A 14,299-nucleotide genomic window follows, 5' to 3' on the forward strand; every position below is an offset into this window, starting at 1 on the left:
TGTAACATCTTCCAAAGCAGCTCGAATGAGTCAGTGATCACTATGGCTCACCCTTGTGGTAGTTCTGTCTATTGCACCATTACAAGGTCAACACAGAAAATGAGAATTAGAAGCTCAGTAGGGCTGAGGGGCGGTGGGGGGGGGGATAGAGGTGATGGCTTGATAATTATTTAGTGCAAGAAAATGCATTAACACATTGCTTCATATTTGTAATTAATGATATAGACAATCATATCTGGTTCATTTTTGCTATATTGTCCCGGTTTGTTTTTCTAGAAAGCAACAAACCAAGATGCTAAGCAATTTAAGAGGTAATCTGAATTAAATGCATATATGATTTTGTTAGGTGAGAGACTTATTGGTGCTACGTGTTTTTTTCCTGTAAACCAAAGAGTCCAGTACATGTACAACACGGTATTCAGCCTCTAGGTCGACAAGACTTAGGTCGACAGGTCAAAAGGTTGACATGAGTTTTCCACATTTTTTTCTTCTTTTTTTTGTAACTTTTTCATACTTTACGATCCACGTGGACTACGACTGGGAACGGTAATCTGTGCAGAGCACAGCGAGGCACCTTGCCCGAAGCAAGGCGAGCGAACGCGGTGCACTAATTGGGGTTCCCGGTCACTGTACCGTGGAAACGACAACAAAAAATATAAAAATACTTATGTCGACCTTTTGACCTGTCGACCTACAGACCCTGTTGACCTAGAATCCCTGTCGACCAATAGTGGTAGACCTAGAGACTGTCGACCTAAGTGAAGTCGACCTTCAATACCACACCTGTACAACACACCATATTGGAATAATCAAAAACAAATGTCTGCATTAAATCTTGGGAAAGCTAGATGGACAACTCCTTTCCATGCTCACTCAGGAATAAGTCTGCCTGGCTGAAAGATGAAGCTGTGTGACACTGCAGGGGTGTGTGGGAGGTCCATCTGGTATCACGGACATTGCGAAGTCTGCTTGGTCCTCTTACTGCCATTATTAAAGTGATGAATGAAAATCAGTAAGGCAGCTTCACTGTCACACAAAACACTTTCTAGTCTCAATTCTTTTCATCTCAGGTTTAGGGATAAATAAATATCTGATGAAAGAACTCTTTTTAGGAGTATAAATAGTCCTTTAAATTGCCCATATTTTCTGTTAAACAAATTCTTTGCGTGAGTTACAGATTGTGCTCAGTCAGATAGTGTTTGAATCACATTAACACAAGTGTACAACCATGAATATGGAACATGTAATGTTTAAGCATTTGCTCTCATGTATTTATAATTTAAAGAAAACATTTATAAAAATACATTCAGAAAAATACAGCCAATGTAGAATGATCTAGTTGGTAAGCAGCCCCCACCATTACTCATTTGTGAATTTTTACTAGTTTTTGCTAAAAAAAAAAAAAAAAAAAGATATAGCATATTATGTCATTTAAGTTTTGTGAATAAACTATATAAAAATAAAATAAAATAAAACAAAAAACGGAAAAATGCTGTAAATAGGTTGCAGATCTACGATGAAAGTAAGAGGCCGATGGTAGTCTGAGGATTATTTGCCTGGCAGCAGTTTGTCACATTCCCAGCACCACCTTTACCACCATCTTTTCTAAATATGGATGGAAGGGGAAGCTAGTGAACCGTTCTCTCTTTCTGTCGCTGGTAATCTGCAGGAAAAGCACAGAACAACATGATACACAAATCTGCATGACTTTATGCAATACGTCGCCAAAACATGGAATAATTCTCTTATCCATCCCATCATACTTTTATTCAGGAGCCTAGTTACCTATACCGGTCTATGGGCTCTCCTCAGTCTACGATCAGACCATCACGCTGGACACCAAAATTAACTGGTGAGTATATACATTTAATTGGTATACCTCCAGATAACAGCATACCTCTTGTAATAACATGGGAAATGGGAGTTATATATCTAACAATACAAAGTAAAGTCTAAGCTACGAATGCTTATCCTATACATTACACATTGCATGCATTACAAAAAAACAAGACCGGATTCACAGAAAAACATACTTCAGACAACTCCCCGGTCCATGGGAGGAAACCTGAAGTAATGAGACAGTCCTGGACGGATAATCCGCTCAGGTAGCTGCTTACGTTGGTGCACAGTTGGGGCCCTGAATGGTATCAGTAGAAGAGGGTGATGTTTGTGAATCTGAAGATCACCATACCTTTCACAAAGTATTTAATTAGAATATAACTCAGGGTGCAATCCCAGCTGTCGCTACGACTTCCCTTTGCAGTAACATGGATGGGTGGTAACTCCACGTGATAGAAGTATTCCTCAGTTTCCTGATCCCTATCTCTCTCTCTCTCGGCTAGAGACCCACAAAGGTTATCTGCACATTCGAGGAGCCCTGTCTCATATAATGATATGTTATGTGTCAGCCCTGCTGGAGCTTCTCCAGTCCCTGCACCAATGCACTTCAGGGACTGTGTACTGGCAGGGAGAGTGATCCCTCTGCTATCAATCGTATATAGGGTCAATGCATCATGAGGTATAAAAGTATATAACTGTCCTCCTCCCTGTCCAAATAAACTGGATCTTGAGCAGCACTGAGTCTAATCACTGAGGTGCAGGCAGTCTGTTCTGTAAGAGAGTGCTGTGGGGACACATCTATAACCAAGGCTTCTATCCTCAGGGACTATCTCCACAATGACAGCTGTGTACCACTATCTGGCATGTAGCCGATTCCCTGGTCTCAGCTCGGCACTTCTCTGGTGGGCGGAACTCCCCCGACTCCTCCCTGGTGTTCGGCCCCAATCTGCAATTATAATCTACTAGGTGAGGAGGGATGGGAACTCGGGCTTAGGGGCGGTGACACGGCGGCTCAATCTCAGTGGGGACGCTTACCGCTGCATGTTGGAAGCAAGACAGTCACTGTGTACAGCCTCATCCACTCCTATCATGCCTTGGAAGAGACCACGATTTTCCCGGTCAGTGCGCTGTCCCCGATGCTCCGGTAACACACCGGCTGTCCTCTCTCTCCTATCGCTCCTCTTTTACCTCCTTTCCAACCGCTCTCCTGTTGCTCAACTGTCACTCCCCGCCAGCTTCGTCTCCCGGCTCCCGTCACCTGACATGTCGTGCGGATCCCAGTTTCTCCGGGGCTAAGCGTCAGAGGAATGACCTGGAAGCTTCCCCACAAGTTATTGCACACAATATCAAGCCTGTCACATTAATATACAGCAGTACAGATAACTATACAGTACATCAGTAAAAACACAATCTGCAATAAGGGGGATTCACATTAATATATATAAGCTATGAAAAGGGCCCTTTCTTAATAACAAAGGGCGCTATCAGGGTTTCCTCTTTACCAAGCAAGTATAGGCAGCTTTTAACAATGGAAACCTTAACTGAAGAGGATGTCCTCTGTTGGTGACGAGAGAAAGGGATAGACACACACTCCAGTTTTAGTCTTGGAGGGAATCGGTCAGCTGCTAGCGATGAAGGGGTGTTGAAGGCAGTGGGGAACCTATGTGGAATAAGCCAGCCCTGTATCATGGATAAGCGGAATGAGCAGTATGGGGAAATTTTCGCCATGCTTATTAGTAACAAAAATCCCTTGGATAGAACATTGCTACCAAGCATGATACTATTCGAAGGTGAACCTGGGAGGAAGATAAAGATATTGCGGTTAGAGGGGAGGAGTAATGGGGATGAAGAGGCCACTCAAAGTGAGAACCAAAGAGCCTCAGATACCTGTCATGGGCAATGTTTTCACACTACAAGTAGTAAACCAGAACATCAACCCCCTCCTGGAGCAGACCTGGGGACACCGGTGGAAGCTGTAGTGGATAAAATGGTGAGCCAACTAGAAAGGTGGCATAACAAACGGGGCTATCGCAGGTTGAGGATTTTTTTGAGGGATCACCCCTGTGCCAGCTGGGGAGGAAATGTATGAGATGTGGAGAGAAGCCACTATACAGCATTCTGAGGAGTGGCAATGCCCTGAGTACATTATAAAATAGCGGGTTGTAGAAAGTTTATGACAGCCAGCCATGGGAGTGATTCAGGCTACAAGACGGAGCAACCCCACTGCTAAGTTGAAAGAGTATATTGAGGCGTTAGACCTCTCATTTGGCACCCTTGAAGATGTGGGGGATCTGATGGTTCAATTTAACAGCACATACCAAGAATATGGAGAAACTTTGACACATTATATTTACCAGGTTGACCGACTAATATATAAAATTGTGGATAAGGGAGGCCTTAGCCAAGAGACTGTGGATGAAAAAAGGCTGAAATAAGTGGGCAAAGTAGCTCTAATGTATCGTAGCTCAGAAGCTACGATACATAATGGCTACAAACCCACCTCCTTCACTGAATAAGTTGGTTCGGGAAGTTAAGTTGGAAGAGGTGCAGATCGAGAATCGGGAGAAATCCATAAAGAAGGTGAAGGTTGTGCTGCCGACGCCCGATCCATCTACCATGGATAAGCGACTGTTAAAACTACTTGAAGAGCAGAACAAGAAAATTGACCAACTCATCGCACTTCAGTCCAGTCAAAACAACGCTCCCCGCACACTGTTGGGGTCAGGACGAGGGATGAATAGGAGGAGTAAAACCAAGCCTCGTTTATACGTTATAGTTGCGGACAGCTCGGGCACCGGTCCTTTGAATGCCCTGGGAATGGGTACGGACGAAGGGCAAGTAATCCAAATCTTCGGAGGAGGGTGGTACAATGGGAAAACTCCAATGGGAACGCTGTGGAGCCCTCACAGGCTCCCCAATTATAACGGTTCGAGCAATGAGGAGTGTCCAGTGGTCCAACAATATCCTGGACAGATTAATGGGCCACACACCACTAATGAAAGCTATGATTAATGGCCATGATTGTAATGTTCTATTGGATAGTGGATCTCAAGTGTCCATTGTGTTTGAGTCCTGGTATAACACACACCTTTCCGATATTCCCAATCAGCCATTCAGTGGTCTCACCATATGGGGCCTAAGCGAACAAAGATAACTGTATTTAGGGTACATAGTTACCCAGATTTCTTTTGAACCTGGTTTGAGCTCCCACAATCAGACTGTACCTCTAATGGCATTAGTATGTCCAGATTTCCCCAGAGACAATGGGAAGTTACCAGTTACTGTGGGCACGAACACCAACATGTACAAGAATCTTATTGGGTGGTGTGAGAGACAGGATCAAGGAAGTAGAGTTAACACAATCCATGGGACAACAGACCTTAATTCTATGAGCCAGAAGGTAAAGAGTATGGGGGTTATTCTGAGTTGATCGCAGCAGCAAGTTTGTTAGCAAATGGGCAAAACCATGTGCACTGCAGGAGGGGGGTGCGGGGGGCAGATATAACATTTGCAGAGAGAGTTAGATTTGGGTGGGTTATCTCGTTTCTGTGCAGGGTAAATACTGGTTGCTTTATTTTTACACCGCAATTTAGATTTCAGTTTGAACACACCCCACCCAAATCTAACTCTCTCTGCACATGTTATACCTGTCTCCCCTGCAGTGCACATGGTTTTGCCCAACTGCTAACAAATTTTGCTGCTGCGATCAACTCAGAATTAGGCCCTATATCCGAAGTCGCAGCTACCACCAAACGGCCAAACCAAATCTGGCGTATGAATAGTGAACCTCCACGGTTATTTTAGAACCCGGTTTTGCAGGTAGTGATATCAATGATGACCATAAACAACAATTGATGGAACAATTGGCACAAAGAGAATCAGTATTTTCTATATTTTCTAGAGGCGAATGGGATATAGGCACTGCTGTAGGTGTGGAACATTGTATCAAGTTGACTGATGACACCCCATTTAGGGAGAGATCAAGGAGGCTAGCACCAGCCAACTTCGAAGATGTCAGGAATCATTTACGTGGTCTATTGGAAAATAATGTAATTGCTTACTCGGAGAGCCAATATGCTTCCCCCATAGTAGTTGTTTGGAAAAAGAACAGGGAAATTAGGCTCTGCATTGATTATCGCACCTTTAACAATTGGACAGTTCCGGATCAATATACCGTGCTAAGGGTTGATGAAGCCTTAGACTGTCTTCAGGGGAGAGTCAGTGGTTCTTGGTATTGGACCTGAGGAGTGGATATTATCAAATCCCTAGGAGTGCTGCAGATAGGTCAAAGACCGCCTTTATCTGCCCAATTGTTTTATTTTTTATTTTTAAAGATGCCACAAGGGATAAAGGTGGCACTGCCCACATTCCAGAGGACTACGGAAAAAACGGTCGGCGATGTGTGCTACCGCGAAGTGTTAGTGTATCTAGACGATATAATTGTGTTCGGAAAAACTCTCAAAGAACATAATGAGCGTCTGCTTAAATTACTGGACCGACTGCAAGCCAAGAGGTTAAGGCTATCTGTAGAAAAATGCAAGTTTTGTAAATCCTCTGTAAAATATCTTGGGCACATAGTGATCCGTGAGGGTGATGCTGCTGATCCAGATAAAGTGGACACGGTGAGGAATTGGCCACGGCCGAATAACCTTAGAGACCTGAGATCTTTCCTGGGATTCTGTGGGTATTATAGAAAATATGTGCCTCAGTATTCGGAGATCACATGCTCACTGACGGAGCTAACTCAAGGTTATCCCACTAGCTGTAAGAAACCGGGTATCCAGCTGAACAGAGGAAAAGACCATTTTAAACCGAAAGAGCCCTTTGGAGAAAGGTGGAATGTGCAATGTGATGAAGCATTTAATAAGCTAAAAGAGAGCCTAACCAACTCACCGATATTGGCATATGCCAACCCTAAACTTCCATATGAAGTACACATTGATGAGTCTTTTGAGAGCCTTGGGAGAGTACTTTATCAATGGAAGGAAAATGCGCAACAACTACGACCCATTGCCTATGTGAGTCGGGTCTATCCAGTAGTGAGAGGAAATATCCTATCCACAAATTTAGAGTTCCTGGCGCTAAAGTGGACTATTGTTGAGAAATTGCATGATTACTTGTATGGTGCAGAGTTTATAGTGCAGACTGATAATAACCCGTTGACGTATATCTAGACAACAGCTAAGCTGGATGCAACAGGACATAGGTGGTTGGCTGCCTTGAATAATTATATTTTACAATAAAATACCGACCAGTAGCTAATAAGCAAGATGCTGATGCTTTGTCAAGGATGCCCCATCAAGAAGTTCAAGGGGATCTGAATGAATGGATTGAAGTCCCAACCGCAGCAGTGAAAGGACTATGCCAGCAAAACAGGAGAACCTGGCGGGCTGCCGTAGCCGCCATTCACCTGATGGGCGCCACTGACAAAGCGATTCCCTTCAAATATCGCAGGTTAAAACTATCGGACATGGATGAGTTGGAAATAATTGGCAAAGACCAAATGGACCGAGAACAATGAGCAGATGTAGATATCTTGCCCATAGTACAAATGCTAGAAAACCCGAAAAACTCACCTACTAATAGAAATCTGTCAGCCCAGTCATGGGTACTATTACGTCAGTGGAAGAGATTGAGTATAAAGCAGGGTATATTGGGTATATTGTACTGAAGCAGCAAAAGAGGTGATGGTGGTGTGAAGTTGCAAATTGTATTACCTGCAAAATATAAGCAGTTAGTATTAACTGCATTGCATTATAAGCATGGTCACTTGGGCTGTGACAAGACTCAAGGGTTGATCTCGCACTACTTCTTCTGGCCTTTTATGAACCACGACATCGACCATTTCTGTAAGACTTGTGGGAGCTGTGTACTCCGTAAGACATTGCCACCCCGGGCTGCTCCGCTAGTAGACATCCAAAGTTCAGGCCCTATGGATTTAATATGCATTGATTTTCTGTCCCTAGAGGGTTCGGGAGGAAAAGACGGTAATATTCTAGTGATCACCCAATATGTTCAGGCCTATGTTACCTCCAATCAACGAGCTGTAACTGTCGCTAAGACCCTCTGGGAAAGGTTTTTCCAACATTACGGGTTACCAGCTAGGATACACTTGGATCAAAGACAAGATTTTGAGAGTCGACTTATTCAGGAATTATGCCTTTGTTGTGGAATAAGGAAATCAAGGACGACCCCTTATCACCCTCTAGGGAATCCACAGCCAGAACGGTTCAACCAAATGTTGCTAAATATGCTAGGAACCTTGAGCTTGAAACGGAAATTTCAGTGGAAACAATATGTATCCTCCTTAGTGCACTCATACAACTGCACCAAAAACGAGTCTATTGGATATACTCCGTATTTCCTTATGTTCGGCAGGGCAGCTAGGTTGCCAATAGATGTGTGTTTAGGAACACAGCTTAATACACCCACTGTGTCAACTCATACACAATATGTGAAACGGTTACAGCAGCAATTAAAGGAGGCTCATCACCTTGCTCAAGCGGCTGTTAATAAAATAGGGGAAAAGAATAAAATGCGATATGACCAACATGTTGAGGAACATCGTTTGCTGCCTGGAAATAGAGTGTTGATACGGCTATTAGGGGTACCCAGAAGGCGGAAGCTTAACAATCAATAGAGATCTAATCCTTTTATTATAATAAAGCAACTCGCCAACCTCCCGGTTTATCAACTGGTACCTGAAGATGGGCAGGGACCTGTGGTAACCTATCATCGCCATCATCTGTTATCTATAGCCCAAAATATAAGATGGGGAGATTTAGATGCCGAATCAGCTCAAGGGAAGTGGGATGTGAGTGACTACTCTTACCAAGACCCGGTGACCCCCACTAACCAAGAGGAGGTTGAGGAAGGAAAGGATGATATTTATAATAGTGGAAGTTATTATAAAGATGAAGACCACTCAAGGGAGGAAAGGGTAAAACGATGCAAGCCCGAACGAGCTCAGTAATCTTAATGATTGGAGGATAAACAATGGCTATGGAACTGAAGGAGAAAGTTGGGAACGGGGGAGTGAACCTGAATTAGTGTGTGCAGTGAGTGATGAGATAAGTAATGATCCGGTACCGACCCCGCAAGCTCCTAGGCCACAAAGACTTCGTAGTCCGCCACGGATACTCACCTATGATCAGTTGGGAACACCTAGTGACATCCATTAGTCGTACATCCTAGTATAGTAATGTCCTTGCCATATTTTGGATATGTAGATTGAAACCCTTAAATGAGATCTAAGCCCTTAGAGAAATGTTAATATATTTTTCGGTATGGTGATTACAATAGTGCTTTAAATTGGACTCACCAGGGGGAGAGTGTAGCACCCTTTTGTTCGGTATTAATAAAGGGCCCTTTTCATAGCTTATATATTAACGTGAATCCCCCTTATTGCAGATTATATATGTTTTTACTGATGTACTGTATAGTTATCTGTACTGCTGTATATTAATGTGACAGGCTTGATATTGTGCTTGCAATACCTTGTGGGGAAGCTTCCAGGTCGTTCCCCTTGCGCTTAGCCCTGAAGAAACTGGGGTCCGCACGACAGGTCAGGTGATGAGAGACGAAGCTGGAGGTGAGTGACAGTTGAGCAACAGGAGAGCAGTAGGAGATCTAACTCTCTCTGCACATGTTATATCTGCCTCCCCTGCAGTGCACATGGTTTTGCCCAATTGCTAACAAAAATCCTGCTGCGATCAATTTGGAATTACCCCCATTGTCCAACTGAACCTGGATGGATTGATCTTGAAGAAGATGTGCTGCCTGCACAAGGGCGTTGTATATGGCCCTTTGTTCCAGAATGTTTTTTTTATTTTATTTTTTAATAGAGTAATTTTTATTCCACATCATAATAAAGATACAGACATTTCAGTTTACACTGGGAAACATAGATGGAATATCACAATGTTCTGAGTCAATCTCTGTTTACATTCAATTTTTTCCCATTATAATGGTATACATGTATGACTGACATTCCCCGCGTTGTTATTCCCGTGCGGTTATCCCGCAATATACATAATATTGGATGTCTGTATACAGGTCTTGATTCACATACTTAACATTTTAGATATTTTCTCCCCACACTTTTTAGTGTGATTTCTCATCTAATGGGCCATACATAGCCCACAACCCCACTACCCCCAAACTAAACCCTCTATAACAAACTCAAGCCTAATCAAGCTAAGATGTACATGGTGTGGTGTGGCAGTTGAATAGTTAACCAGCTACATTAAAGGGGAGACTCAGGGGAGACAAAAAGCTCGGCCCGACGCCCTGGGGCCCAAACAACCCCTCCGCAGCGAGAGCCAATGCCTTCTAACTTTGAAGGGCAAGAGAGGAGTATGTGGAAGTGATCCAGGGAGACCATATCTTCTCGTATCTGGTGAGAGCATTATATTTCATATATACATAGCGTTCTTTTAATAGGGTATCATTTACCAAATTTGTGAAAGCAAGTATCGTGGGGGGACGCGGGGCCATCCATGTCCGCGCGATACACACTTTTGCAAGCGCGCACACGCTACGGGCATACATGCCTTCCCATCGGGACCCAGAATCAGAGTCGCCCACCCCCAGAATGCAAAATCTCGGAGTCAGCAATCCTCTCGATATTCCCGTATGTTCCAGAATCGACCCGACCCCAGCCCAGAACACCTGCAGCATCGGGCATTCCCATATGAGGTGCCAGAATGTGCCTCCGGCAGCCCCGCACTTGGGGCAATCATCAGTACTATCAGACCTGAATCTGGCCAGCCTGCTCGGTGTCATGTATGATCTATGCAGAATGAAAAGCTGTATCTGTTGAAACCGCAGCGATTTAGTGACCTGGCTCGGGTTACCCAGAGCTCCCTCCCAGTCCTCCCCGTCCATGGGACCCAAGTCACACTCCCAGTTCTCCCTAAGATTCGAGAGCGGGTCCGCATGTAGTGTTTGAAGAAGGTACGAGTAGGTGAAGGAGATCACCTTAACTCGACCCAGTGAATTAAGAAATGTTTTTATGGGAAAAGGGGGGAGCGCCGGGGGGGAATCTCCGAATTGCGCCTGCAAGGCATGCCTGAGCTGTAAGAATCTGTACAAGTGAGAGTTCGGGAGTCCAAACTCCTCCTTCAGTTGCTGAAATGATTTCAATGTACCGTCATCGTATAACTGGGACAGCGAGACTATCGAATATGGAGCCCATACCTCCCTGCCCTCTAGGGACCTCAGTTCGTTAAGCAGTGTGGAGTGCCATAGGGGAGTATCCGGGTCGATACCTTCATACCCGAGCATGCCCTTTAATGCCAGCCATATCTTCATTGCCTGAAAGACGATAGGAGGTGAGAGTCTAGAAGGGATTCCCCCCACCAGGACCTGTGCCGGGGAGAGATCCGGGTAATAACACCGAAGGAACGCCCGGCCCAGCTCCGCCCCCTCCCTTCCTTGGAGCCACATACCGATATGCGATAATTGAGCAGCATAGTAATACAGTTGGAAGTGGGGCAAGGCCAGACCGTCGTCCCTTTTCTGTCTGGTGAGAGTGGTCCACTTTATTCTAGATCTTTTGTTGGCCCATATCAAGGACGTCAGGACACTATTTAGTCTCCTGAAGAAGACTGGGAAGATGTATACTGGGGACTGCAATAGAACATATAGTAGTTTAGGCAGAACTACCATTTTAATGAGGCCGACCCTACCCGTCATTGTCAGTGGTAGTTTACACCAAGCTCTCGATTTGCGCACTACTGTCTGTACAAGAGGGTCAAGGTTTAGGGGCACAAAGTCTGCTGGGTTATTAGTAATTAGAATCCCGAGGTACTTAAACTGGGTTGTCCAACACAGCGGCAGGGCCATTTTCGGTACCCGAGGGGGGGGGGCCTATAATGGGCATAATAACTGATTTAGACCAGTTTATGCGGAGTCCCGAGTACCCACCAAAGGTCTCGATGACCCGCAGCGCAGCGGGCATCTCCACCGCATAGTCTCGAAGGAATAACAGCAGGTCGTCCGCATAAAGGGCTATTTTATCAGTACAGGAACCCGTACCTATTCCCTCAATGTCCGGTTGCGATCTGATCAAGCAAGCGAGGGGCTCTATGGCTATGGCAAACAGGGCAGGAGAGAGGGGGCATCCCTGTCTGGTGCCCCGTGTCAAAGGGAAGGAGGAGGAAATATAGCCGTTTACCAGGGCCCTGGCTCGTGGATTCTGATATAGCAGTTTAATCCATTTAATAAAGTTTGGGCCAAAGCCCATGCTCCTCAGGACTCCCCACAGGTAAGGCCACTCGACGCTGTCGAATGCCTTGGCTGCATCCAAAGAGACCACAACCGCGTCCGAGGGGAAGTCTCGAGGAGCCTGCAAAATGGTGTATAGCCTGCGCAAGTTAATGGATGTGGATTTCCCAGGCATGAAGCCTGTTTGATCCGGGTGAATTATAGATTCAATCACTAGGTTGAGCCGGACCGCAAGAATTTTCGCCAGGATTTTGGCATCAGTGGGGATAAGGGATATCGGCCTGTAGGACTCCAGCAGCTTGGGGTCCTTACCAGGCTTGGGAAGCAGTATGAGAATCGCCTCGGACATTGAGGGAGGAAGGCTGTTAGCGGCAAACATTTCATCGTACGTGTTAAGCAGCTGAGGACCAAAGAACTTAATATATTGTTTATATAGCTCGGCGGGGATGCCGTCGCTACCCGGGGACTTACCACCAGGAGACGCCCCCACCGCCGACGTCACTTCCTCCAAGGTCAGAGGCGCCTCCAAGGCGTCCCTGGCCTCGGGGGAGAGTTTAGAAAGGGGAATATTTGTCAGGTACAGGTCTAATTCCTCCATGGTACATGTCAGTCGACTATCGTATACCTCCCTGAAGTAACCACGGAACATTTGTGCCATGTCAGGGGTGGCATCCACCAAGGAGCCGTCGGAGTCAATCAGCTGCGCTATTGTGGTCCCAGGTCGATCGTAATGCACTAAGTGGGCCAGCAAGCTACCTGGCCTGTCCGCCTGCATATAGATGTTAGTGGCCCTAAACAAAAGGGAACGTGCATTTTTGTCTGCGAGGTGAGCCAGCCAGGCCTCCTGAGCCACCAGCCAGCAGGCCTTCAGCGCGGGGGTGCCCTCAGTCGGGTATCGCGTCTCCCGATCCCTACACTCTGTCTCAAGCTGTCTTTCCATCGCTCTACTAGCCACCTTGCAGGCAGCAATTTTGCCAATCAATGTGCCTCGCAAATGCGCTTTAAATGCATCCCAAACAACCGGGGCCGGGGCCGATCCCACATTAACCGCAAAAAAACCCTCCCATGTGGTCACCAGATCCGGGCAGTCGCCCAGCTGGGCAAGCCAAGATGGGTGCAGCCGCCAATATGACTGTCCCCTCTGACATTCCCCATCTATTGAGAGCACCAGGGGCGAATGATCGGACACCCCCGTGCTTCGTAATGAACACCCGTCACACCAGGCAGAAGCCCAGGTGAGACCAGGGCCAGGTCGATTCTGGAAAAAGAGCCATGTGTACCCGAGTAGCATGAGTATTGCCGAAGACCAGGATTCCTAATCCTCCAGACGTCTACCCACTGCATACTATCTAGAAAATCTGCAAATTTAGATCCAGATGAGATTAAACCACCCCCCGCCCCTTGATCTCGAGGAGCCCTCCATCTGTCCAAAGAGGCATCCAACACAGCGTTGAAGTCCCCCAGGCAGATGACAGGGGTGTGGGGGGAGGAGGCAACAAATGAGGCGGCCTTTTGCAGGACATCATATGAAAAGGGGGGGGGGGAACATACACAGACAATAGGAAAATATTACGTGAGAATAATTTACCTTCTATGAACACGTATCTACCATGTGGATCTGTATTTACCCTTATCATCTCGAACTGTACGGTCCTCTTAATCATTACCGACACCCCTCGGGAATAAGAGGAGTGCGAGGAATGATATGCCCACCCCACCCAAGGCCTGCGGAGCGACAACAGCCTGTTTCCCTCCAAATGGGTTTCACTTAGGCAAATGATATCCGGGCCATATTTCTTGATCATTTTAAATACTAAGGATCGCTTTACCTTGTTGTTGATGCCCCGGACATTCCACGCCAAGATTTTTAAGGGAGGCATGTCGGCCAAGTCATCAACAGGGGCACAGCGCTCCAATCAACCCCCCACCCACCCCGCTCTCCGCTCAGGTAATCGTGTCGCTCGCAGGCCCCGGACCCCGAACCAAACCCCTGAAAACAATGCGAACCTACCACACCCTCCGAATAGCAAATATATAGGCTTCGTAAATACAAAACAAAAAACAGAAGAAAAACTGCTGAGGGGCCAACAACTGCCCCCAACCATCCCCCCACCCCGTATACCTCCCCGAACTGTGGCATACCCATATCCCTAACCGAACTCTAGCCCTGGAGATCCCAAAGCCTACGGCAACACTGTACTAGGCGTACAGATCAAACAACCCCAATACCTAA

General features: G+C 46.0%; 1 protein-coding gene across 4 annotated transcripts in view; it reads right to left on the minus strand.

Annotated features, from left to right (window-relative positions):
• Positions 1-1,231: 1,231 nt before the first annotated feature.
• PDZD11 (PDZ domain containing 11) overlaps positions 1,232-14,299 on the minus strand; it is a 156,069-nt gene continuing 143,001 nt past the window's right edge. For all 4 annotated transcript variants that reach the window (XM_063937391.1, XM_063937389.1, XM_063937390.1 and 1 more), the window contains one exon: positions 1,232-1,663. In XM_063937391.1, the coding sequence (XP_063793461.1) occupies positions 1,629-1,663 (35 nt within the window). In that variant the 3' untranslated portion in view covers positions 1,232-1,628. The remainder of the gene's footprint in view (positions 1,664-14,299) is intronic.

Source organism: Pseudophryne corroboree, chromosome 8, assembly GCF_028390025.1.
Source record: "Pseudophryne corroboree isolate aPseCor3 chromosome 8, aPseCor3.hap2, whole genome shotgun sequence".
Classification (NCBI taxonomy): domain Eukaryota; kingdom Metazoa; phylum Chordata; class Amphibia; order Anura; family Myobatrachidae; genus Pseudophryne; species Pseudophryne corroboree.